The sequence below is a fragment of the Trachemys scripta genome, chromosome 7 (assembly GCF_013100865.1).
Source record: "Trachemys scripta elegans isolate TJP31775 chromosome 7, CAS_Tse_1.0, whole genome shotgun sequence".
Taxonomy (NCBI): Eukaryota; Metazoa; Chordata; order Testudines; family Emydidae; genus Trachemys; species Trachemys scripta.
Genome location: NC_048304.1, coordinates 92,182,738 through 92,210,728, shown reverse-complemented (window position 1 = coordinate 92,210,728; position 27,991 = coordinate 92,182,738). Strand labels below are relative to the sequence as shown.

At 41.5% G+C, this 27,991-nt stretch overlaps 1 protein-coding gene and 1 non-coding gene across 2 annotated transcripts; both read right to left on the bottom strand.

Annotated features, from left to right (window-relative positions):
• Nucleotides 1–12: 12 nt before the first annotated feature.
• On the bottom strand, nucleotides 13–27,966 carry LOC117880306 (lipase member M-like). The gene is made up of 10 exons (XM_034776357.1): nucleotides 27,958–27,966; nucleotides 22,939–23,056; nucleotides 21,011–21,209; nucleotide 20,732; nucleotides 13,457–13,565; nucleotides 11,516–11,650; nucleotides 9,939–10,091; nucleotides 5,219–5,304; nucleotides 602–670; nucleotides 13–183 (listed from the first exon to the last, which is right to left on the bottom strand). Exons 1-10 carry the CDS (start codon nucleotides 27,964–27,966, stop codon nucleotides 13–15), a joined length of 1,050 nt encoding a protein of 349 aa, XP_034632248.1.
• On the bottom strand, nucleotides 15,295–15,376 carry TRNAS-UGA. The gene has a single exon. It is a non-coding gene; the product is annotated as a tRNA-Ser (tRNA).
• Nucleotides 27,967–27,991: the final 25 nt, after the last annotated feature.

The following is a 27,991-nucleotide window of genomic DNA, read 5'->3' as shown; positions in this document are numbered from 1 at the left end:
AGCATCAAGACCCTAATTGAAATTAAAATGGGCCCAATCAGGAATATACTTTTCATACTGTAGATTAGTGATTTGTGGGAGTAATATTTTTATATCCTCCAGGTCCACAAGCCAGTCCTCTCCACCATACCACAATGCAGTTGGAACTTTCATATCTTCTAACCTATACAAGGGGGCTTCAGTCTGGAAAACAAATTGAACAGCTTTAAAAGTGAAAGCCTAGGAAGTAGTAAGTTTTAAACACAAAATATTCATCTGTGGCTTGATATCTGCCTGAAGTTTTGGGTGCATCCAGAAAGAATGCAACTACTTCATTGTTAGATGTAGCGAGAACATCCTTAAGTCTCATGGATTTCACTGGAAAGTCAATAGAATAACAGCTGGACAGGGACAGTGGACAGACAACAGAGAATTTGCAGTGGTGAAAATATTTTGAGCAGAGTATTGAATAATTCAAATAAATCAACTAAGATATTTCCACCATAATCAGACAGGAATCCAGATCTCCATGCAGCTAATATACTTTATTCCCTCGTTAGAAATTTTCTTGCTGTAGTATTCTGTTTATTTTTACTTTTAAGAGATCATGGCTTTTTCTTACCTGGTTGTATTTAACTTCATTTTCCTCACTGCAATAATCAAAATATCTGAATTCTCCTGTTTTAAATGTCTAAGAAAGAAAAAATATACCTATTTTAATATCTTTTATTATTTGTTCTGTCCCAAAGTATCCTGAAATGATCAAAATGAATAGTGGCTTTTAAAAGAAACATTAGAAATTAATTAGACATTGTTTCTATTTAAAAAGGAAACAGTAGGCAGCTTTTCAGAATGGAGACTGATATCATAATCTTGTTAAAATACTTGCTTGCTTCATTGTTAAAATTTAATTCCAGACTGATAAGGCAACCAACCAGAAGGGCTTTTAAAAGCCATGCAGCCCTAAGCTTCAGTGAATCATTTCAGTACTCGTCCAGAGTTCACATTCTATGTTCATTCTTACATTGATCAGAATTATATTCTTTCTGATATGCTATGCCCACTGATTTACTGGTACCAGAAGGTGTTTGCACTAAAGCAAAGAGCCAAATAATTCTTTAATATCATACAGGGAAATCCATTAGAATTTTGTCCATCGATTGACAGAATTTGAAAAACTACTCCATATCCATGAAACACAAAGGCTTACTTTCCACTCTATACAAAGTAATCACTTACTTACAGCAAATAACTATGTTCATGAAACGATAGAAAATTGACATAGGCATAGATACTAAAATTGAGAAATGGGCAAATATACGGGGTGATCTCCACTCCTCAATAAACACTTTATTAAAAGAAAATTACATTAAAATTCTTTATCAATTTTCTCACTCCCCTTAAAATGAAACATATTTATGGTACAAGGATAGAGCAAATGCCGAAGAGAATGGAATGAAGTAGGATGATTTCTCCATATATGGTGGAAGAGGCCAAAAATTAAAACATTTTGGAAAACCATAAGGGAGATCAGGATGTCAGCTGTCAGATAGCCCAAGTACTTTTATTAAGTTGTCCTGAAAACTGCATCTTATAAAAGCCATAAAAAAACCTGATCACTCATCTTCTAGTTGCCACTAGAATTACTATAGCAAGATGGTGGAAGAGGACAGACTGTCCTGAAACTACTGACTGGTATCAAAAAGTGTGGGGAATTCTGGTACTAGAAAAACTAACTCATCAGTCAGAGCTCTACAAGGGAGAAGATACAAAGATGGTTACTTAGAAATCTAATGGAACTTTTTGGAATATGCTGGAACAGGGTCATTCCCAGCCACCAAACCTGATAGTTTAAGAACTTTAAAAAAAAAATACTAAGGGGGGGAGAAACCCTTTCAACTATATCACAGAGTTTTGATACAACAGGTAAAACAGGTTACACATCTAAATGTAAGAAAAACAGAAGTTTGGACCTAAGTATATGGTAATGAAAGACTTTAACGGATATGGAAGACAAAGAGTAGAAAAGCATCAACCACAACATGTGATCAATACTACAAGCTGAAGAAAGCGATCAGTAGCAAATCTTGTTAATACAGCTTTAGGGACTTCCAAAGGTCAATTCATAATTGTGTATTTGTGTACATAATAAGTTTATTTAAGCTGTAAACAAGTTTTATAAGATTTCTGTTATAAAAGAATGGATGTGTTAATAATAAGGAAAGGAAAGGAAATTTAGTCCATTGGAATGAAATTACTGTTTTAATCTTATTATCTATATTCTATACATATATTTTGTTTTCATATTGTAACAGTGAGTGTGCATGGTATTTTGTTTTAACAAAATAATTTATTCCAGTATTTTGATAAACATTTCTGTTAAAGTTTGTAATAACTTATTTTAGACCTTATTCTCCTCTCTCGCTGGTTTTCAGACTAATATGAAACCAGTTCATGCAACTCTGATTCATGTGTGAGGGCATCCTCCCTGTATGGCTCTCTCAAGGGAGATCCAGCCATCTCTATGTCACTGTTTCCCTTCCTCTCCCTATAGAGGCCCCTCCATGCGTTGTTTGTAGAGGATGCTGGAAGGACTGGGCAAAGGAGTGGGTAGCCCAGCACCAGGGTAAGATGCATATCATCTCTCCTTCATTCCCAGGGGGTATCCTCTGAAAAAGTGATATAGGCACAGGCTGTATTCACTTTTTTGCAGGGTCATTCCCTGATATGGTCAATGTGAGTCCCTAAGAGCATGGCTATAAGTCACATTACAAAGGGGCTGAGGGGAAAGGGAAAGTGCTCTACTGGGCACTGGAGGCCAGAACACAGGATGGAGACAGGTTTGGGGGTGGCCAGGTAGCCTTTTCTGGGGAGCAGGGCAAGCCTTGACTCCTGCACCGATCCCCCTGCTTCTCCCCATGGGAGGATAGAGGGAGGATCTCCAGGAAAAATTCTTGCAGAGGTTTCATCCCCAAACAGCCAATGCTTTCAACAGTTCCAGCTCCCACCTCTCTATCTCCTTCTCTCAGACCCCAACTAAATGGCCTTTCATTCAGCTTCCTACAGTCAGCGGCTCTTCAAGGCAGCACAGCCGCTTCCCTGGGGCAGCTGACTGTAGAGGCTGGGCTAGGAAGGGAAGCACTCTTCTACCTTTGATAGACTGTTGCTATCACTCCTGTTCCAGAGAGACATCAAAGGGAAGAAGCTGCTTTCCCCCCGCCCCCGCACAGGGCAGCTACAGCATTCAGTTGTGCAAGAGAAAACAGGTGTGATGCTTTGAGCAGCCTCCGGCTATAGGAAGCTGCATCAAAGCTCTTATGTCCATATCCTGACTGAAGAGGCTATGGCCCCAATCCAGCAAAGCACGTAAGCATGTGCTTAATTTTAAGCACATGAATAGTTCTACTGAAGTAAAGACACACCCACACCCACTTTTTAAAAATCATATTCTTTTACCATGGACTGCCTTTCCTAGTGTAAAGATATGTTATGTAATTCACCAATCCATCACCCCTTCTCCTCATTCATATCTCAATGACTCACCTCTGCCATGAAGTCTATGGAATGTGATCTGATTTGTGTACTAAAGTAAAACTTAAGGAGGAGTCCTGCTCACTAAGGTGACCACATGAACTAACTGAGGCTCCAATCCTACAAACAGTTATACAGGAATACGAGTCTCCACGTGATTTAATTTATGTAACCCAGTCCAAATCCACCTGCTTCTTTTGTTTGTTATGTGATGTATAAACTGAAGATGGGAAATGTCTTGCAGCAGAGACCCATCTAGTTATCTGTTTGCAAGGTACCCACTTCACCTTCAGGTATGTTACAAGTAAGAAAAATAAGCCATACCATTGTGTAGAGCAGGTGGCTACTGGTGCACTTCTTGCATAGATGAAGGCATAAGGCTGAAGATCTCATGCTTCATAACATACCCAAGGTGTGTAATCTACTGCACATGTGGCAACAAATTACTCATGCACATCCTGTTGTAGTTTCTTGCTATGTTAGTATCCTGTTCTGAGTCATACAGTTCTGCCCAGGCACTCTACTGGACAGAGGGTTTGGGGCTCATCCCTTGTGCTTGTGAAAATTCTATGGGAAACCTCATTGCGGGGTCCGGGGGTGGGGGGCAGGAACGGGGAAGAAAGAGGGAGAGTAAAAGAAAATGTGCATGTAGGAAAAATAAAACAATCGAGTTCACTGTGTTCTCTAACAACTGTCATGAAGTATCAGTACCCCAAGATTGAAGAGTAGATAATTAATGTTCTTAGTCACTTAGTGCGGGTGGATCTAATTAAGCAGCAATCATCACAGGATCTTTCGCTGTTTCCCAGGTTACGTGTAAGGATGAATATTATTATGACCCAGTATAACATGATATTGCTGAATATATTTATTTTATTAATCTTATTTTAGTTTTCTTCTAAAATTAAAAAGAGGCTACTTACAGAGACTGCAGTTTTTAAGGAGTAAAGATTGTTCAGAGGCTTAAGATTCTTCTAGGATATACTGAAGTGGCACCTTTAAAGAGTAAATTTACTTAAGACCTCCAGGACAGGTATCCTCTCATGTTCTTAGTCAATGTCTTCCATAGATGCATATTCATCAAGATACAATTCCAAAAAGTGGTTTTATTGACCTTTACACTCCAAGCCTGAGTGATCCCAGCAATTCTACTCTTAACCCTTACTCTAGCACCTAAACATTTCTTGTTTTACATAGTTTGGTTTCCTCTGTGCTCCCTACAAGCTCCAAAAATATCAAATGTCCTTTTGAGACACAAACAATGTCCAAGGCCAGAAGTCTCTTTATTGCTGTGTCTACACTAGCATTTTATGTCAAGTTACTCACCAGTGAAGCCACACAAGTGGTAGCCATGGTGGAAAATTTAGTATTTTGATCTTTGCACATTTTTTTTTCAAATTCTAATGAAAGACAACATTAAGTTTAAGGGGGTGATTTACATTGTGTATGATGATAGTGATTTATGATTATACGGCAATGATATCTGAACTCAGTGTCAGAGTTAATAAAATTGCACATTATTTTGCATGAATAAATCTCAACACCAGTGCCCGGGCAAAACAAAAGAAGGATCTGAGATGTAAAGTTTCAGATAGTTCTCACTCTTTCATGAATAAATCCGAATTCAAGTATGATCAGCCAGAATTGGTTGTATAATATTTAAATATAAGCAGTGAATTAAAGCCATTTTATATTTCAGAAAGTCTACCTGGCCCCAATGGAGCATAGTTTTTACAGATGTTGAATCTGGAAAGTGTGACAGGTAGATATCAATGCGACTCAGAAAATAAATGTCTAAAATGTTTTCTTGCAAACAGAAATGGATGAAGTTATATTTGTCTTAAACTAAATACCATTCAGTTCAATAACTACAGAAGGTGAAAATATCTGTTCTCTAGAAAGACTTACTGAAAGGGACTGGGAATACTGTCACTAACATACAAAAACTGGATTCATTTCCAAGAACCGAGCTAGCTTTTTTAAATGAACATTTTTAACTTAGTTCTACAAAAATGTAACTATATCCAACGCTGTTCAGATATATGTAATGAACTCCACTATGACAGAAGTTTTGCAAACCATTTAGTGAGACTGACAATTTTCAAGTACATCTGAACCAAGTTATGGATCCATGTGGTTTTCTAACCAGAAAAAACATAGTAACTTCAGCTCAGTTTTCCTCTGAGTAAGGTTGTTCCTTTATGTTTGTAACAACACTTTGACTTTCATGACAAAACCATGACTTAAGATTTCTATAACAAATCCTGGCCTTTGGAATCCTGGCCGACCTTCTGTTTAGCAATACTCTTCCATAATTTATTACTAATTTGAGTCCAATTCTGCCCCATTTGCTCACACTGAGTAGACCCTTGCCCTGTGGGTAGTCTCATGAAGTACTCTGCAGTTAAAATAAGGGTGGCAGAATCTGGCTGTGTATGTTCAGTGCAGTGGAATATGGCAAGTGATCAAAGGGTTTTAGAGGGTTTAAAGTGCTCATTTTTACTGGCATACTTTGAATAACTTTTACTGCAAAATCAAGGACATTTTGCTTAAAATAATGTGATCCTGTGAGACTTCATTTTGTCTTTGTGACTTTTGCAGGGTTTTCCAGAGCCATTTCTTTTCCAAGCTTTTGCCATGCCAAACAACCAATATTAACTTTTTCAACCTCATAATCCATATGAAATGAAAACCTCAGGTTCCAATTAGACCCATTTACCCAAACTCCAGTCATGCAAAGTATTTCAAACTGACAAGTCAGTAACACCTCTGTGAAACTGGTGATCAGGGCATTTCTAGAGATTTAGGTAAAGTATGGATTACAGATGGGTGACACTAAGTGTAGACTCTCATGTCTACACTAGAGAGCTTACAGAGGTGCTGCTGTAAGGTCTCCCCTATAGAGGCTCTATGCTGACAGGAGAGAGCTCTCCCGTCAACATAATTAAATCACACTGAACAAGCGGTGGTAGCTATATCTGCGGGAGAGTGTTTCCTGCTAATACAGCACTGTCCACACCGGTGCGTCTGTCAGTGTAACTTATGTTGCTGTGGTGGGGTGGCTGCCCAACACAGGCAGAAGAAGGGTTAAGGCAGCCTTGGAGAGGCTCTGCAGAACCCCGCCAATCAGGAAAGGGTTTATTGGGAGAGCCAATTGAGAGAAGGCTATCTGGAGCAGCCCATAGATAAAGGGCTGCTCAGCAGAGTAAGGGGCAGTCTCTTCCTGAAGGGCAAAGGGGAAGGACTGTCTGCTGAGGCGCACCGGAGATACTGCAGTGCTGGGCGGGATAGCGGAGCAATAAGGGAGCTCTTGGCTGACCATGGCCAGACTGAGACCCAGAAGCAAGGGCAGGGAAGGTGCTAGGGCTATGGGGGAAGTGGCCTAGGGAAAGTAGGCAGCGGGAACAGGAGGAGGTGTACGGGGAGATTTTGGCAAACCAGTAAAGTGCCTAAAACCATTATGGCTTATTGTTGAAAAGCAACCTAGTCAGCAAGCTGTTAAAAGCAAGACTCAGCTTGACCAAGGCAGGGCGGGGGGGTTTAGGGTGCCACAGAAAGGGCAGCTTGACCCTGCATCCTTCCTGATAAGAATTGTGTTGAAGTTGCTGATACATGCATTTTAAAAGAGCAGGATGTACCCTCAGGAATGTCTATTGGGGTCTCAAGGCTGCAGACTCTGGAAAAACCCACACCTGATTAATCAATCAGAAGGAGCCTCTTGCTTGCCCTTTGGACCTGTTTGTTGACAAGTTTTCTTTAAGGGACATGTCATTCTATTACTAATGTATAAATAAGGTGAGAAAGCTTGAGATGGGGGGACTCTTCGGGACTGGTCTCTCCCTCTGGATGCCTCTTGTGTTCCCCACTGGCAGATGGGCTGCCACTGGGCCACTCGAGAGCCACACTCAGCTTTGGTAATTATCAAGGGTTGGGGGTGTTTTACTAATCTTGTTGCAGACGTGTGTAAGTGCTTGAGACTAAGTAAAGTGTAGCTTTAAGTGAAAGCACTCTTGTGTTGTCCTGTTTGTGCCAGCCATCTATCGGTCGGACGGCCGTGTCTCCCCTGATTTATTTCCTGGCACTTCCTCACACAGAGTAAAAGTTACCAAGAGCTTTGGGTTGAAAGAACCCTGGGTAACAGAGGGGCAGTAAGTCTCTCCACCCTTTACCCTACTTGCCAATGAAGAGAGTGGCCTAAATCCAGCCTGCAGTTTGCCCCTGAAACCATGGGCTAGACTAGAGACTGCAGTTTTCCATCGAGGCAAGTGGAAAGACTGAGGACTGCCTGTCCCCCAAAAGGGGGGAGACAGCGGCTAGGGCACAGCCAGAGGGCCGTGTCCCAAAGAGGACATTGCAGTCCGGGAGTGCTGCGGGTCCAGATGGTGGAGATGGTGGAGGAAGTGGAAGTAACCGCGAGTGACACACTGCTAGTAAAAGATGCCTTGGTGGCCCAAGAAAGCTAATTCCCAGCACAACCAGCAGGAGGCACTGACGCGGTGGGTCTGCACCGCTATAGTCGCTCGGGGGGGGTATTTTTTCACTCCTGAGTAACATAAGTTATACCGACAAAAGTGCTAGTGTAGACAGAATTTGCAACTAGAACCTCTTAAACTATCACTTGGGTTCACAGAGCTTTTTTGGGGGGTGGGGGGAGGGCAGATCTTATTAATATCACTTGTTTTGTAAGGGTGATTTAATTAAAACAAATAGTCTAGCTAAAGGGAAAAGGGCAGCTAGTGTTGTGTGTTAGAGAAGTATCTCATCTCAGCCTCTATGATACTCAAAGCTAGGGTAGCACAAGCTTGTGTCCTACCTACAGCTGCATTTTTCATCCACCTCATCACTGTTCTATCTAGGTATCCTATCAAGAGGAAAAAGCAATCATTCTGTTTGAAATGTTGCCAGTCAACATTCCTCCCTGGCTGACACTGCATTGGTAAGTGATAATTATACTTCAGTTTGTCTGTAGGAGAGGAAATGCTGGGCTCTTCTCCAGCCACATTTATTCCGGAAATACTTGTGCAAAGAGATTGGCTTTACACAGATGCCTCAGGTCTTCCCTACAACAGAGAGATTTGTACATGTTAACATGGGGTAGTTTGTGGCATTAGTCATAACCCTGAGACAGGAATACTTCACCAGCTGCACTATCCCCACAGGCATTGTGATTTGGAGGCCTGGTCTACACTAGGGGGTGTATGTCGATGTAAGATACGCAACTTGGGCTACAGGAATACCGTAGCTGAAGTCGACATATCTTATTCCGACTTACCTCCTGTCCTCACAGCACTGGATCGACAGCCGCGGCTCCCCCATCGACTCAGCTACCGCCACTCGCTCCAGAGGAGTTCTGGAGTCGATGGGGAGCGCGTTCGGGGATCGATATATCACGTCTTAACGAGACACGATATATCGATCCCTGATAAATCGATCGCTACCTGCCGATACGATGGGTAGTCTGGACGTACCCGGAGACACAGCTCTCAGTCCTAATTCCTTCCCTGCTTCCTCTTTGCTCTTGGGGATGGGGGAGGAGGGAAGAATGGGAGAAGAATTGTAGTTAGCTGCTGGCCTATATCATCATTAGAAATAGATAATTTTCATATCATAAAAAAGGCTTGTGAACTCTACTCTAACTCAGTGAGATTTGTAAAGATGTGAACTAGGACTTTGAAATAGACCTAGAATTAGACAGGAAGTCAGTGGAAGTTGCATCTACACTAGAATTTTTTGTATCTCTCGCCAGCTAGCAAAATTAACGAGAATGGTAGCGTAGACAGGGTACTGGTATTTTTCCCCAATGAGTCTGCCAAACCTGTTCAAAGTAGGTCTAGATGACAGAACTAAAAATGCTTAAGTGAAATGCAACAGTTATGCTCACGTTCTTTTGCAGGTTGGCTGCTATGTACTATTGTGTGTGTTTGTTTTTAAAGAGCTATATGGCTATACATTGGGTGTACGTTGTACTTAGATTATTTTTTCTTTCCCCTCTCTATTTTTCCTGATGCCCTCGCAGTTGTTTCCAGCTGGAACGGGAACCCAATAATATCAGAGTTCAAAAAGAACTTTCAAACCTATAAAGTTCAAGTGGTTTCAGAATAACAAAGCGATTCTGCCTACATTCAGTAAAAGATTTCTGACTGAGGATTATTGCATTATGTCCACACAGTGCATTTGAATTCAGAGACTAATACTTCAAGATATTAAGGGCCTCATTTTCCACTGCCTTGTGCTTAGTGAAATCATTTATTCCTGCCTGAAGTGAGGGCAAACAAATGGACATAAATCTTAGGAGGCAGTGTCAACATGTTAGCCTACACCGGGATCCAACTGGTAATGAAAAGAGGCCAATTTTGTTGTTTAGAAATTAATTATCAATGCATATGTGGCCAAACAACACGTTAGTTCATTTAAGAATCACTAAACACATACTATAATTAGGTTCTTTTCATTAAAACCCCTGATGACAGAAAAGACCAAGGAACAAAGCTTCTGAAATACTCTGTAGCGGCACACCTGAACAGTAAATTTGCTCAGAATCTCTCCCTTTACAGAAAACTCTTTCTGGCCAAGTATAGTCCGTAAAAATGCAAAGACATTACTCACTGTGACGAAGTGTGTGTGTGTGTGGGAGGGGGGGGTTCTTATTTTTTTCAATAGTTTGCATGCAGTGGGGGTGGGACGCAGTTTCCCTGGGTGTTCCTGGTTTAAAGAGGTGATGGGAGATGGAGTTTGTTGTTACAGAGGACCTGCGATGGAACTTGGGATCCAGGCCAATGGGTTGGAGAATGGATCCCGCAGTGACTGGTGACCAGGAGGCCCAGCTCAGGAGTCACAGCTGGTTCTGGCCAGTGGGAGGACAATGGGCTGTGAAGAGAGGACTCCAGTGACCTGACCAGCCGGTTCCAGCAAGAGGGGGATAGAGGAGGGTGGAGAGGAGAGGAGGCCCAGGCAACCCTGTTTACCTGGACAGAAGACAATGTACAGAGGCAAGGCTTGGAGGAGGTGATATCAGATGCCCAGCTGGGAAGCAGGGGGGCTCGGGTCTGGAGAGAGGGAGAAGGCAGAGCCCACCTGGATGCAGGGGAGACTTAGATGTGCTGTGCTGAGGAGGCAGTGAGTCTGTGACACTCACTATGGTTTATATACTCCTAGTACTCGTCTAAGGGGGGTGGGGGGAGGGGATGCTCAGTGGTGTGGAGGAGCATGGCTTCATGTGCAGGAAAGCACAATGCTACAGATTCCGGGATTGTGGATTTTCCCCTTAGGTCCTTCCTCCCTGGCAGTTTACTAACAAAATACTCTGTCAGGAGTTGCAGCAGTAGGGGACTGATAAAATCCATGGAGTGGGAGGTAATGCTGAAGGGAATTTTTAAAAGGCATCAGCGATGGATGGAAATAAACAATTGTATTTCTTTCATACTCAGAGTACATAGATCTTTAAATCTCCTTTTGAGTCATCAATTTTAGTTAATTCATTTTAAAATACTCCAGGAGATTTCTCCTCTCTCGAGGCTCATCTCAAAAATGAAGTTATTCTATGAAGCCTCTAAGACCAACCCACCCTGACAGATGACAATGACAGCGTTGCATTCTTCTCACACTGAATAAGGAAGTTTATTAGAAATAAGGGAAATGGTATCATTCCTAAATCTTCGCTCTCCTGCTCTATATCCTTCACTGTAGAACCTCTGCTAAAACCTTTCCGAGCCCCCTCCTGCCCTGTTTCCTGTTACAGATTTAAAGAAACAGTACACGTCTTCCACAATCTATGATGAGTAAAATATAAAACAAAACAAAAAGCTCAAGATCTGCCAAAAATGATTAATTACAGCTTTTGTTTTCATACCTTCCTGGCATCTTTTGTTTCTACTTTGTCTACACAGAAGAAAGCTCCTCAGTGAAGAGACTTTGCTTTTGTAATTGTCTATAAAACAAACAAACACACGCTTGGTATTATATACATAAAATAATCAGGAGCATCATATAGCAGAATATCACACATTATTTATTCCTTCAGGTAAGAAGAACAGTTTTACCAGTGGGCTTTTGGAATGCTTAAGTGTGATTATAGGAGCTAATGCAAAAAACATTTTGATTTTTTGAGCCAGCTGTGGCATGGATGAAAATGCAACGAAACCTGAGAAAGCACAAGAAATAGACCAGAGTAATCTTGAAAAACAAACAAAAACAAACCTTGCTAGATACAACTTTAAAACAAATCCACTGTTGCCAACTATTGCAATTTTAAAGTGTCTCACAGTGTCTGGAGTTAAATATAAAGCTTCAGCTCCTTGACACAACTGATCATACGAGAATCTTAGATTTCATTGAAAAAGAGGAAGTTTCTAGCCTTCATTGTTATGGACAAGGATTTAAAAATGTGGCTAAGTGCACTGTAGAAGCTCAAAATCCAGACGGCAAATAAAAAGATCTCCCTTCCTCCCAAGCTGTTACTTTTTAAAAATCTTATAGTTGTTACACCAATTTCATGATCTTTGGGGGGCCTGATTCATGAGTTCTGAATGTTTGGGGTGAGGAATAATTCTGTATTGATTCATACACTTAATCTGATGTAAGGATACGTTCATCCTGAACCATAATTTAGAGATTTTAGGCAAAATTCTTTCCTGGAATAACACCATTAACTTCACGTCAGTTTTGTCAGCAGAGAATTTGGGTTTTGTTTGTAAGAAATCTGATGTAAAACAGAAAGAAAGCTAAACATTAGCTAGATTGAATACACACTCAGGATTGCACATATTGGCACTGGTATATGGCAGGAAGGCAATTCACATCTGCATCAAAATATACTGGAAATCAAAAACTTTCAAATCATACATTTCTGTGGGGCATGGAATTTTTCTTACACATTTCCAAATGTCCCAAAGAAAGGAATTAGGGCTACTAATGGCAGAAATCTTGTCAATATCAGTGCCCTTCTGCCTGCCTGCTCACTGGGACTAAGATGCCAGAGACTGGGTGGATGAGGGTTGGAATTATGACAGGCTCACCTGGATTAAGACTAGGTACATGGGAAGCATTTTGGAACCAACGGAAGAGAATCACGGTCTTTATAAGAACTATCACCTCCCAATCCAGGTCAGAATGTCATTCCACTCTCATTCGTGGTGTATTTGCAGCCATGTTGGTTCTAGGATATGAGATAGACAAGATGGGTGAGGTAGTATCTTTTATTGGACCAATTTCTGCTGGTGAAAGAGGCAAGCTTGCAAGCTACTGAGAGCAAAAGATCTTCTTCAGGTGTGGGAAAGGTAATCTGACCTGACTTGAAGAAGAGCTCTGCATAGCTTCAGTTGCACTTCAATGCACTTTCAACACAGCAGCCTTAATAATCAATTATAAAGAGAGAGGTGAAGATGTTCATTCTCTACCCTAAACAAAGATTATGGAAACTCGATGGTCATGACCTTGAATAAGTTATCATATTTTCATATTTGTTCTTGACTGAAAATGTGAGGATCATACGTCCCCCGGGAAATTAAGAACCCTTAAGGGAATTCTCATATTACTAGATATTTAAGTGCTAACTTGGTGTCACTAGCAATTAAAGCTTTACAAGCTAAAGTGCACACAAACACAGCGCTTCCCCCCTTTCAAATCTTACCATGCCTCACCCACTGGCTGTGATGCCTACAGAAAACTGTCATCTGCAAGGCAGATAACTAGTTGATATCATTGTTATTTATTAGTGCTAGTGCATCTAATTACATCTATGAATGGTACACAGAAGTAGGATAGCTAAAACATATTGTTGTTGTCACCCGATTCTCTTTCCCTCATCACTTGTTTGTTTCATCCTCTTGTTACATCTTATCTTTTAAGTTATAAGCTTTTGGGGAAGGAACTGTCACTTACTATACACAGCAGATAATACAGTAAGACTCTAATTTTGATGATAACAATTTGATATCTCTTACTGTACCTAAGGTGGTGCCCTGAAAATAGCCAATGTAATACAGTTGCACTTGCCCCGTTTTCTGCAGAATAAAGTTTATGATGGCAGGAAGGTCATGTGTGGCATGTTGTGAAAACTGCAACGTAAAATGAAATTGGATACATTATGAAGTTATAATTGCTGCCCGTGAGTGCAGAATACAGCATTTTTGAATCACAGACACAGCAAATCTCACTGATCATTTCTGCCACCAGGGGATTTAAATCTCTGTCTCTTTATGTAGTAAAGATACCTTTTTATTTTTACTTTTAAAACTAACATATTTGGGCTTGTCTTCATTAGGAAAATATGGTGTGATCTTAGCATGTGTTAAAATCATACTGAAGACAAGGCAGTCGTAGTTTTAACCTGTGTCATCAAGTCAAGGTAAGCCCTAGGCTTTAGTAATGCTTGGACATAAGGAGAGCTGGTTGGGAAGGAGTATGATGTTCACTGGGTTTAACAATTGGTGGGGGTGTTGCGTATGCTGTTTACAATGGCATTCTAGCAAGATTAGATTATTTTTGGAATTGGTTTGGGGGAGGATCCACAAAGGGACTGAAACATAACATTGCTCAGCATCACACCATCTAAGTTTTAGGCGCCTAAAAAAACACTGCAATTCACAAAGTCAAGTTAGGTACCAAGGCTCTCTATACAATGAATGGGGAGAGATATCTAAGAATGCAATCCACAACAACCAGCACGGTAGGTGGGGGGCCTGCCTCAGGTAGACAATAGGAGACACCAATGACAGGAGTGTGTGCTAAGCTCGGCTCCTCTCTTGGAGATAGGTGCATAAATCCAGGATGCAGGGAAGTGCCTCTCTCTGCTTAGTGAGCCACAACCTTTAATTCACTGCCTGGATTTAAATGGCTTAGGCGCCCAAGGCATTTCTTGAGAGAATGAAAAAGGATTCCTGCCTCACACCACAAAAAACAGCCAGAAGAGAAGGTGATAGTGCTGTCCACATTATAATTTTTAGCCTAGTGGTTAGAACCTGGGATATGGTTAGGGTGAGGATCTGCTATTCATGTCCAATGTCTTTAGTATTTTAAGCTTAGTTTACCTAGCAATTTAACAAAACACGCAATCTGCTTTGATCTGTTTGCTATCACTTATAATCACTTAAAATCTATCTTCTGTATTTAATAAACTCGTTTTTGCTTTATCTAAAACCAGTGTGTATTGGAGCCATAACTCGGGGCAGAGGGAGGGGGAGAATTTAATGAGTTTTTGCGGTACAGTTCCCTGTGCAGCACAAGACAGTATAATTTTGGGCTTACACTCCTGAGGGGGGGGGTGCATGACTATAGACCACCTGTACAGGAAGAAGAGCTGAATGAGGCTCTTTTTAAACAACTAAAAAAATCATACAAAACTCAGGACTTGGTGGTGATGGAGGACATCAGCTATCCAGGCATTGGTTGGGAAAATAATACAGCAGGGTACAGATTATCCAACAAGTTCTTGGAATGCACTGAACACCACTTTTTTATTACAGAAGGTGGGGAAAGCAACTAGGGGAGAGGCTGCTGTAGATTTGATTCTGACAAACAGGGAGAAACTGGTTGAGAATTTGAAGATGGAAGACAGTTTGGGTGAAAGTGATCATAGAATCATAGACTATCTGGGTTGGAAGGGAACTCAGGAGATCATCTAGTCCAACCCCTGCTCAAAGCAGGGCTAATCCCCAGACAGATTTTTGCCCCAGATCCCTAAGTGGCCCCCTCAAGGATTGAACTCACAACCCTGAGTTTAGCAGGCCAATGCTCAAACCACTGAGCTATCCCTCCCCCCAAAGAAAATGTTGATCCCTTTAGTTTCGCAACAAGCAGGGTTCAAACCTGCGCAGGGAGACCCCATTGGATTTCAAGTCCAACACCTTAACCACTCGGCCACCACTGCTATGATGAGTTCATGATTCCAAGGAATGGTAGGAAGGAAAACAGCAGAATAAAGATTATGAACTTCAAGAAGGCAGATTGTAGCAAACTCAGAGAACTGGCAGGCAAGATCCGGTGGGAAGCAAATCTGAGTGTGGGGGGGGGAAGGTCAGGAGTGTTGGCAGTTTTTAAAAAAGAAACATTATTACAGGCACAAAAGCAAAATTATGCCAATGTGTAGAAAAGATTGCAATCATAGGACCATAGAACATTAGAGTTAGAAGAGACCTCAGGAGGTCATCTTGTCCAATCCCTTGTTCAAAGCAGGACCAACACAAACTAAATCCTCCCAGCCAGGGCTTTGTCAAGCCAGGCCTTAAAAACCTCTAAGGATGGAGATTCCAGCACCTCCCTAGATAACCCATTCCAGTGCTTTCCCACCCTCTTGAGACCATTGCTTCTTGTTCTGTCATCTGCCACCACTGAGAATAGCTGAGCTCCATCCTCTTTGGAACCCCTCCTTCTAGTAGTTGAAGGCTGCTATCAAATCCCCCCTCACTCTTCTCTTCTGCAGACTAAATAACCCCAGTTCCCTCAGCCTCTCCTCATAAATCATGTGCTCCAGCCCCCTAATCATTTTTGTTGCCCTCTGCTGGACTCTCTCCAATTTGTCCACATTACTTCTATAGTGGGGGGACCAAAACTGGACACAGTACTCCAGGTGTGGCCTCACCAGTGCCTAATAGAGGGGAATAATCCCTTCCCTCGATCTGCTTGCAATGCTCCTACTAATAAGCCCAATATGCCATTGGCCTTCTTGGCAAGAAGGGCACACTGCTGACTCATATCCACTGTAATCCCCAGGTCCTTTTCTGCAGAACTGCTGCTTAGCCAGTTGGTCCCCAGCCTGTAGCGGTGCTTGGGATTCTTCCTTCCTAAGTGCAGAACTCTGCACTTCTCCTTGGTGAACCTCATCAGATTTCTTTTGGCCCAATCCTCCAATTTGTCTAGGTCACTCTGGACCCTATTCCTACCCTCCAGTGTATCTATCTCTCCCCACAGCTTAGTGTCATCTGCAAACTTGCTGAGGGTGCAGTTTAATCCCATCATAGAATATCAGGGTTGGAAGGGACCTCAAGAGGTCATCTAGTCCAACCCCCTGCTCAAAGCAGGACCAATTCCCAACTAAATCATCCCAGCCAGGGCTTTGTCAAGCCGGGCCTTAAAAACCTCCAAGGAAGGAGACTCCACCACCTCCCTAGGTAACACGTTCCAGTGCTTCACCACCCTCCTAGTGAAATAAAGATCATCCAGATCATTGATAAAGATGTTGAACAAAACCAGCCCCAGGCCCAGAACCATGGTAAGATCTCCATGGCTTAACCAGGAGATCTTCAGTGACCTGAAACTCTAGGAGTCCTACAAAAAGTGGAAACTAGGTCAAATGATAAAGAAGGAATAAAATAAACCATCACAAGCATATAGGGACAAAATTAGAAAGACCAAGGCAAAAAATGAGATTAAAACTAGCTAGGGACATAAAAGGTAACAAGAAAACATTTTACAAATACATGAGAAGCAAGAAGACAACCAAAGACAGGGTAGGCCCATTACTCAGGGAGGAGGGAAAGACAATAAGAGAATGCAGCAATGAAGGAAATGTTAATGCCTTTTTTATTTCAGTTTTCACCAGAAAAAGTTAGCAGTGTTTGGACAACTAACATAGTGAACATCAGTGTAAATGGGATAGAATCTGAGGCTAAAATAGGAAAAGAACATGTTAAGAATTTCTTAGACAAATTAGATGTCTTCATGTTGGCAGGGCCTGATGAAATACATTCCTAGACTACTTCAGGAACTGGCTGAAGAGATCTTTAAACCATTAGCAATTATCTTTGAGAACTTGTGGATAACAGAAGACTGGAAAAGGGAAAATATAGTACATATCTATAAAAAGGACAACCCAGGCAATTATAGACCAGTCAATTTAACTTCAGTACCAAGACATGTAATGGAGCAAATAATCATACAATCAATTTGTAAGCAACTAGAAGATAATAAGATGATAAGCACCAGTCAACATGGATTTGTCAATAACAAATCATGTAAAACCAACCTAATATCTTTCTTTGATAGGGTAACAAGCCTTGTGGATATGGGGAAACAGTAGATGAAATATGTCTTGACTGTATTAACGTTTTTGTTTTTTTTTTAGAAAACTGTACTTTGAGAGTAGTTATCAATGGTTCAGAGTGACGCTGAAAGGGCATTGTGACATTACACTCCACATTCGTAATGGTAATATTATGATAATGGCATAATCATGATGCATTTTGTACAAGATGGGTAATGTAAGGTGTCATTGGAAAAGTTATGATTTACTGAATATAATTAACCTATTTATATGCATGTATCATTTTTATATCTGAAGTTATACATATTGACTATGGATCTGCATTTCAAATGGGCTTACTCTGGCTCTTACCACAGCCAGCCTTTCAGGTGCAACAATGAAGAAGCCAGATTGTTGATGAGCCATTAGCACTAAGACAATGGGCTGTGGAATAGCTTAACCTTCCTGTGGACATTTCAGCCAGCCTGTAAGTAATGGCGGCTATGACTCTGCAAGGGCATGTGACCAGGCCACATGACTCTGAACTCCATTTTGGGAGGTCAGTATTTTTCCACAAACTGGTCTGGGAACCAAGTTTGAAACAAAGGGCTCCTGCCCTATGCAAAAGCTATATACAACAGGAAGTAATATCATCTGTTGTTCTTGATTCCCCCACAACCCAACACCAGAGAAGCTCCGAAAGAAGACTTGGAATGGGGAAAGGGATCCCAAGCTGCAAAGCAAATGCATCTTGTCCCTTAAGAATCTGCAAGCCTGCTTTATCAGCGCCAGGGTGAGAATCTGCTAATTCAGATCTTATCTTTCTAGTATTTTAGGCTTAGTTTGTGGTTTTGTTTATTTACAAGGTAAACTGCTTTGATCTGTTTGCTATCACTTATAATCACTTAAAATCTATCTTTTTGTAGTTAAACTTATTTCATATTTTAACCTAAATCAGCAACTTTAAGTGAAGTGTCTGGGGAAAAATCTCAGCTTGGTTACCACAAGTGTGCATATTCCTCTCCACATAGAGGGAGGGGCAGACATATTAATAAGCTTACACTGTACAAATCCCTGTGCAATGCAAGATGATATGATTTTGGGTTTATACTCCAGAGGGGGGAGAGGGGATGTGCCTGGGAGCTGGGAAACTGGCTGGGGGTCTGCTGTTTGTACTTGGGTGGCTTAGGTAAAGCACTTTCAGGTAGCTCAGGTTGGGTGTGTGGCACCATCTGCTGTTGTGTTGGGTGATAACAGGGCCTCGGTAAGTCTGGCTGTGTCTCCAACCAAGGAAGCAGTGTGAGCAGGGCCAGTCCAACTGAGTGGTTAGAGAGATGCAGCGGTTTCTTGTGGCTCCCAGACTGCACCCTAGGGGTGACAACCCATCACAGACATATCGAGTGAGGTCCTGCAGGGCTCTGTCCTGGGTCCAGTTCTATTCAATCTGTGCATAAATTATTTGGATAATGGGCATCGAGAGTTCACTTATAAAGTTTGTGGAGGATACCAAGCTGCGAGAGGTTGCAAGCACTTTGGAGGACAGGAGTAGAATTCAAAATGATCTTGACAAACTAGAGAAATGATCTGAAATAAATAGGATGAAATTAAATAAAGACAAAGGCAAAGTACTACATTTTGAAAGAAATAATCAATTGCACAAAAGCAAAATGAGAAATGACTGCCTAGGAAGGAGCACTGCGGAAAGGGATCTGGGAGGGATAGTGGATTACAAACTAAATAACAGTTAACAATGTAATACTGTTGCAAAAACAGCAAACACCATTCTGAGATGCATTAGCAGGAGTGTTGTAAACAAGACATGAGAAATAATTCTTCCACTCTACTCGGCACTAATAAGGCATCAACTGGAGTACTGTGTCCAGTTCTGGGCAACAAAAATGATTTAAGAACAAGAAAACATGACCTAGGACAGAGTTAGGGAACCCTTTTTCTATCAAGGGCCATTGACCCACAGAAAAAAAATCAATTGCGGGCCACACACAGCTCTGCGGGGAGGAGGGAGGGGGGAAGAGGGGAGATACTGAGGCTTGGGACTTCTGGCCGGCAGCACCGAGACTTGCCATGGGCCAGGTGAAATTAAACAATGGGCCGGATCCGGCCTGCAGGTTCCCCACCCCTGACCTAGGAGGAAAGATTGATAAAACTGGGTTTGTTTAGTCTGGAGAAGAGAAGACTAAAGGGGGACAGGACAACAGTCTTCAAGTATGTAAAGGGTTGTTATAAAGAGAAGGGCGATAAATTGTTCTCCTTAACCACTGAAAACAAGACAAGAAGTAATGGACTTGTATTACAGCAAGGGAGATTTAAGTTAGACATTAGAAAATCTTCCTAATTGGAAGAGTAGTTAAGCACTGGAACATATTACCTGGGGAGTCTGTGGAATCTCCATCATTGGAGGCTTCTAAAAACAGGTTACACAAATATCTAGCAGATAATACTTAGTTCTGCCTCAGTGCAGGGGACTGGATTAGATGACCTATCAAGGTCCCTTCCAGTTCTAAACTTCTGTGAGTCTAACCACTGGCCTACAGAGTCATTCCCACTCTCTCCTTCTCTGATCTAATGACTGTTCCACTGTGGATAAATTGTTAAACAGTCACTGGGCCCAAAAGAGATCAAGGGAGCCAGAATGGGAATGATTCTGCAGGACAGTTGTTAGTTCCAGTTCCAGTATCCCTGCTACAATTATTCTCGCATTATTTATCCACAGTGGAACAGCTTCAACAGGAGAAACTGAAAGCTCCCACATCAGAATATCCCATCGTTCAGTGATTAGAGAATGTTCCCAGGAGGCTGGAGACCACTGTTCAAATCCTTTCTCCTCTAGCAGCAAGGGAAAAACTGAACCTGGGTCTCTCACAACCCAGGAGAGTTCTCTAACCCCTGGGCTAAAAGTTATGACAGACAGCAAAAGCTCCTCCTCTTGTGGGATTTTGAATGGGACCTGATATGGCAGGTGGCCTCTGAGCCCCCCTACAGGATTGGGCCCTGCACGTAACTTTGGCAGCCATATGCCTGAGGTGTTTCACTGGTTCATGAATCACTCTGGGGCGGGAGATAGGGTCTCTGGGCGCTTAGAGGGAGGCTGCAGTGTGCATGGCCAGAGGCAGAAACTTAGATGCCGAGGGATTTTTTGCTCTGAAAAACGTTGGTGCCGAGTGAGTCTAGCCTTCAATGGGAGTTTTGAGGATCACAGGAGCCAAAACTGGGACTTAGGTGCCTAAGTACCTTTCTGGATCCCACACTTGAACACCAGCAAATGCGCGCAGTAGAGTAAATGGTTAATGTTAATTAAGTCTGAGTGGTATAAGCACGTCAGCCGATGTAAATTACTGACATACTGGTAGAGAGCGTCATCAGCCCATTACAATGCTTTTGTGACTATGTTATGCCATAAAGAGAGCAGTGCAAAGAAGCCAGAATGTATCAGTGAATCAGGCCCATTTGTTTATAAATATAAAAATCACTAAAATATAAAATAGTAAGATTTTAAAAGTTTCTCTGCCATTAATTTTAAGATACCTGTTATCTGAAAATTCCTCCTGGTCAGCTGTAAGGTTGTAGTGTTTTCTTGCCCAGTAGTTATTCCCTCTGTTATTTCCAATCCAAACATCATAGCCAAAATCTGCTAGAATGAAGCCCAGGCTGCTGTTGGCCATATTTGCAACCCAGGTGGTTCCCTCTAAAACTAAGCCATGCTGCAGAAGAACAGGATTGAGACCTGAGAAAGAAAGAGGGATTATTTTACAAAAGTAGAATCTCCCTAATAGGATAATAATAAAATACTTGACTCCTCTCCTTTGATTTCTTTCAAAATGGCACATCTATTGGAGATTTGCTACTAGCAGTGCCATATTAGTTATATGTCATTGTAGACAGTCTCATCATACCATACTCTCCATAATCTTATCAAGCTGAATCTTGAAGTAAGTGAGATTTTTTGTCCCCACTGCTCCCCTTGGAAGGCTGTTCCAAAACTTCCTAAACTTATTGATGGCCAGTTTATATCCATTTGTTCTTGTATCATCGTTGGTGCTTAACTTAAATAGGTCTTCCCCCTCCTTGATATTTATCCATCTAATGTATTTATAGAGAGCAATCATATAGAGTGACTAGATAGCAAGTGTGAAAAATCACGACAGCGGGTGGTGGGCAATAGGCGCCTATATAAGGCAAAACCCTGAATAATGGGACTGTCCCTATAAAATCAGGACATCTGGTCACCTTACAATTATATTTCCCCTCAGCCTTCTTTTGGTTAGGATAAACAAGCCAAGCTCTTTTATCCTCTCATAAAGTAGGTTTTCCATTCCTCGGCTCATCCTAGTAGCCCTTCTCTGAACCTGTTCCAGTTTGAATTCATCTTCCTTAAACACAGGAGACCAGAATTGCACACAATATTCCAGATGAGGTCTCACCGGTGCATGTAAAATGGTACTAACACCTGCCTTTCTCCACTGAAAATACCACACCTGATGCCTTTTTCACAGCCACATCACTAGCCTTTTTCACAGCCACATCACATTGGTAGCTCGTAGTCATCCTGTGATCAACCAATACACCCGGATCTTTTGCCTCCTCTATGGCTGCCAACTGATAAGTCCCCAGTTTATAGCAAAAATTCTTGTTGTTCATCTCTAAGTGCATGACTTTGCCCTTTGTACTATTAAATTTCATTCCATTTCTATTACTTCAGTTTTCAAGATCCTCCAGATATTCTTGTATGATTTTCCGGTCCTCCTCTGTATTGGCAATACCTCCCAACTTTGTGTCAACCACAGATTTTATTAGCGCACTCCCACTTTTTGTGCCAAGGCATTAACAAAAATGTTAAATAAGATTGGTCCCAAGACTGATCCCTGAGGAACTCCACTAGTAACTTCCCTCTAGCCTGACAGTTCATCTTTCAACATGATCCATTGTAGTCTCCCATTTAACCAGTTCCTTACCCACCTTTCAGTTCTCATATTAATCTCCATCTTCTCCACTTTAACTAATAATTTCCCATGTGGAAGTGTATCAAATGCCTTACTAAAATCCAGATAGATTAGATCTACTGCATTTACTTTGTCTAAAAAATCTGTTATCTTCTCAAAGAAGGAAATCGGGTAGGTCTGGCACAATTTATCTTTTGTAAAACCATGTTGTATTTTATCCCAGTTACTTTTTACTTCTATGTCCTTAACAACTTTCTCTTTCAAAATTTGTTCCAAGATTTTGCATACAATTGAGGTCAAACTAACAGGCCTGTAATTTCCCAGATCACTTTTTATTTCTTTCTTTAAAATAGGTACTCTATTAGCAATTCTACAGCCAGAGGATACAATCTCCAAGTTTACAGATTCATTAAAAATCCTTGCTTTTGGTTTTGCACTTTCATGTGCCAGTTCCTGTAATATTCTTGGATGGAGATTATTTGGGGCCCCTGATTTAGTAAAATAGAGCCATACCTGAGCTCTTACCATTTTCTATGCCAAAGGGAATTCTGTTGATGCTAAGATAATAGGAATCGTCTGTCATAATTTCATACTCCTCACTAAGATATCCTCTATAGCGAATGATCTCACTCTGCAGGAAACAAAAAAGATGTTTTCTTTAGAATTGTTTGCACTTCTGAACTTTTGACATTATCTGGGGCAATTATCAGGGAGTCTCTCACATGGAAGTACACCTCTACCCTGATATAACGTGACCCGATATAACACGAATTCGGTTATAACGCGGTAAAGCAGTGCTCCAGGGGGGGGGAGGGCTGCACACTCTGGTAGATCAAAGCAAGTTTGATATAACGCGGTTTCACCTATAACACGGTAATATTTTTTGGCTCCCGAGGACAGCATTATATCGAGGTAGAGGTGTATCTAGAAAGACTTATTTCTGTTTAATTTTCATAATCTTCTAGTTTCCGGGTTTCAGACGAGCCAGTAAACAAATCGGTGTACATGCAACCTGTCCCTAACAAGGAAGTACTGAAACTAGGACAGCTCATTTTTCACTACTTGTCTTATACCATAGGAATATTTCCATTAAGGCGGAATCAGGTTTTTTGGAAAGGTCTTGGCTAACCTTCAAAAAAATATGGAGGCAGAAGCTGATTTAAATAAATCTCTAAAGGATGAGAAGTGAAACATAGAAGAAAATAGAGAGATTGGCTCTGGGTTGCTGAATGCACTTCTCTTAGCAGACAAAGTTAAAAGGAATGCACTATTGCCCCATTCTCAGGCAGAGTGCATCTGGGGAGTCTAGAGGTATGCGGTCTCTGGACAGTAACAAGCAGTAGATTCATAGATTTTGAAATCTGTATAAGGAAAAGAAGGGGGACACAAGAAGATAAATGAGTAGGAGAGGCCACCACTTGCAGAACTCCTTGCCTGAAAGCTGTATTAGCGTAGGACAAGAGATCCACTTTATAATAATGTCTAGTGCCTGTGGGTATGGTAGCACAGGGGCAGCTCAGCTTTACAGAGTTCCTAATAAAATAATGTTTTGTTTTTTTACTGAGAGAAAAAAAATGACTTCAGTTTTCCAAAGGCACACATATAAACATCTGGACAGATACTTGTCAAGTGCCCCCAAAATGTGAATGGCTACAGCAGATAGCATTATGGTTAAGCCACCAATGTCATCATAAATTCAGAACAAACCAGGAGGCATGGGGTGGGATGAGGGAGGATGGAAGAATGAAAGGAAAAGTGAGTGAGTGATGGGGAGGGGATGATACCCTGTTTCCCCGAAAATAAGACAGTGTCTTATATTAATTTTTGCTCCCAAAGATGCGCTAGGTCTTATTTTCAGGGGATGTCTTATTTTTCAGAAATGAAAAATGCCTTATTATCGGTGGATGCCTTATTATCGGGGAGGTCTTATTATCGGGGGGATGCCTTATATTACAACGAGAGGCAAAACTGTAAGTAGGCCTTATTTTCGGAGGATGTCTTATATTCGGGGAAACAGGGTAACAAAAGTGGGGTATAGAATGAATACGGAAAGAGTGAGTGTAAAGTCCTACCAAGTCAGAAAGGCAACAATTTACACCACTTCACAGAGGAATAAATTACAATGCAAGGCAGTAGAGAAGCCTTTCTGTTGGTTTGAATTGAGTCCTTTGCCTGGATTTAAAAGTGCTTTAGTGCTTTGCCTATGAGGCCAAGAGAAAGGGAGCTCAGATGGCTCAGAATCTGAGGGGAAGGTATAGATGACTCAGACAAGAGTGAGGTAGGGGAGTGTTGAAAGCTGTGGTAGGAAGAAAATGACCAGGCAGCAAAGGATTCCCCTGGCTAACATGTGCAGATATAATATCATCTCAGGTATGAAACTGAGAAGTACTGAGTCACCCATAGAAGTGCCTGTTTTGGAGAAAGGGATGGAGGGGTAAGCTGCAGCTTCTGATAGGTTCTGATGAAGGGAAGGGAGCCTGCACTGGTCTAGACTAGGGACGGTAGTCCAGGGGAACATCTGGCTGAATAGGGAGAGAACCTTCTGTTTCTCATTTTTGCTGCACTTAATGGTCTTGACCTTGACTTTTGTCTGCCACTGGAAAATGTTGCACAAGCAGGGAGGCATACACAGTATTAAGCTAAGCACTCTGGATCCCCACTGAAAAGATGCACTCACTAGGACAGATGGCTTGATCTGGGCTGTTAAGTATCACTCAGGTCCAGAGTCTCAGCTCAGACAGGAGCTGAACAGGCTTAGCTGTGGAGGCAGCAGAAAGGAAGGACAAAAATAAATTAAAATAGAAATAGTAGTAAGAATAAAAAGGAATGTGAGGTTTTAAAGGAGCATTCATGGAAGGCTGCTATACAGAACTGACTGCATTCCCATTGGATGCTCTAGACTAGATCTCATGTCTGGGCTCACCCCTTTCCAGTTTACTCTATACTCAACAGCAAAGTTCCATAATGCTATGTCTGTATTTTCTCAAAAGTGGGTGGGCCATCCCAGAGATCCTGAATCGCATCCACCAATCTGGATTCACCTGGGAATCTTCCCAAAGGGCTTGCTTTCCTAAGATTTCCAGCCAAACAAGATTCTAAAAAGATCAAGCAAGCTATGGAAAAGCCTTGGACTACTTAGAAACCTGCCACATTGGATTTGCAAGCTCTTTTAGATACTGAAGGCACAAACCCAGGAATGAAGTCGCAAACTAATGCCAGAGTGACCATGTCAGTAGGAAATATGCATTTCAAAGTCTACTATTAATAACAATAATAATACCTAGCTCTTAGATAGCACTTTTCATCAAGCAAGCTTCGCTTCAGTCAAATTTTAATGTGAAGAAATCTCTATTCCCTTAGCAGTTTAGATTCAGGAAAATAAATGCCAGTGAATAATACACAAGACAGACATAATAAAATAGGGATAGGGTGAGTTTTGAACCTGAACAAAAGGCAACTAAGTGGATGGAGGGGGAAATATGGCTCCCAAATATAAAACACCCCATTCCAGTGTGATCAGTAGGTCTGTCTAGTGCATTCTGGAGAGAGGTGGCTTTAGAAACTCTGAAGCGAATAAAGGCTTGCACAGAGCTTCTTAAAAGCAAAGTTAAATCAGATTGGCAAAGGCCAACCACTGCCTACATGGGCAGTAAACACTTGAGGTATTTGGAAAGCTTGATCAGGGCTTTGCAGCACTGGAAGTTCACAGAATGCCTCTGGGAGTACAGGAGAAGCACCTGCCAGACTAGGAGCTACACTAACTTTTGAAAAGAGTTCAGCCTGAGTTAGTGGTTGGTGCTAAGCTCCCATGATTCTTCCACTACAGTAAACGCTCTTTCACACTTTCTAAAGCCAGGACCCAGCCCTCCTCAACCATTGTGGAGTACTAGCCCAGAGCAGTGCTCACATGCAAGGAGAGCAGTGTGTGCAAGTGTAGCATCCTGTGTGGAGGCCCAAGGGAAGGGGATCTGTGAATAATTTCACTGGGTTTACCTGTTACTATTAAATTTACTTCGTGCAGTTCAGCCTTGGACATCATTGGGATAATTATTATTGTACTCTCATTTCGGTCTCCATTTCAGTCCTCTTCCTTAGCCTCCTTAGAATGAGCAGGTAACTGGAAAGAAAAGATGGCATGTGCTTCTGCCCACCAAGTGCCTCCAAACCCCGTGAAGCAAGGAGATAGCAAGGGCTGACCCCACAAATCAGTCATCACAATCTTTTTTTTTTTTTAACTTCTCTTTCCTTTTCTGTGTTCTTTTGCTGTATGTCTGTGTCCCTCTACCCATGTACATTACCATTCTTTGTGAATATGGCATTGGATGTGATCCAGGTGTCAATATGTTGTTTGTACATTTAATTCATTTTAGTTCATTCATTTAAAATTTACAAGAGGTCATTTCATATGGACCCAGCCCATACTCTGGACTCTTTACATACATTTCATTTCAGAATGGTGAGATATTCCTGTATCATGTAACGGACTGCTCATAATTAAGCCTCCAAAAGAAACTAAGAAAGGTACTTGTGAGTTAGTCTTTTGCCGGTGAAGAACTAAAACAAACATATAAAACATGCTCAGAAAGAAAACTTGCAATTTATATTAAGCTGGGATGTAATGGAGCATTGTGGAATGATAAATAACCAATATACCATATATGCTAAACTAGGCTGGATAACATATTCAGTTATTGCCTCAGCTAAGAAACAGAATGTAGTAAACTTTAAAACTGTCTTGCTCTGGTTACTCAGCTCTTTCTTCAAGCCAAATCTATTCTCTTCGTATTAGAACACATGTAACCATAAGGGATAACAATGTCTCAGGATAATCGTAGAGAAGGAACAGTGGCTTCACCGAAATGTGGCTTCCCCCCTGCTCCCAGAGGATAGTAATCTACTGCTGGCCTATATCAGCAGTAAATTAATACACCTTCCACCTCATGCTACCTCTCCTGCGCTGTCCAGTAAGTAGGGGGTGATGTTAAGGCTCCAGTCCTCTCCTCTCCCCTGCTTGCTCCAGGAAGGGAGTAAGCAGGTGAACAGCTCCATTTACTCCTGTATACCTGGACACAAAATGTAGGTAGCCTGTGTAAGGGGGAGTCTTATGCCCTTTTAGTCCCCTGCACAGACATATAACCCAAGTTACAATCCAGCCTTTAATACTCCCATGAAAATATTACATTTCTTTTTAAATTGACAGCTATTACTTTGATTAAAAAAACAACATAAATGCACCATTCACTTTACCTTCCTCTTCCACCAGTAGGACTATACCAAAAACAGAAGGCTGCTCTCTCTAATAAAAACATAGCCAAGGTCTCACTTATTCGTCTAATATAGCCTTCAGCAAAGGAACACTTCAAGGGCCCATTTGAAAAAAAAAAAAAGTAGCGTGAGAAAATAATTGCTAGATTGGGAAAAGAACTTGATTAAAAGGACACTCTGTTAATGAAGAAATTAGTTTGGATGTTATCAATTCGTAATACACATCCCTACTCCCAGCCTTTTCTCCAATAATAATATGCAACTCACAATACTCATGAATGCTTGAGGATTCACATCCACT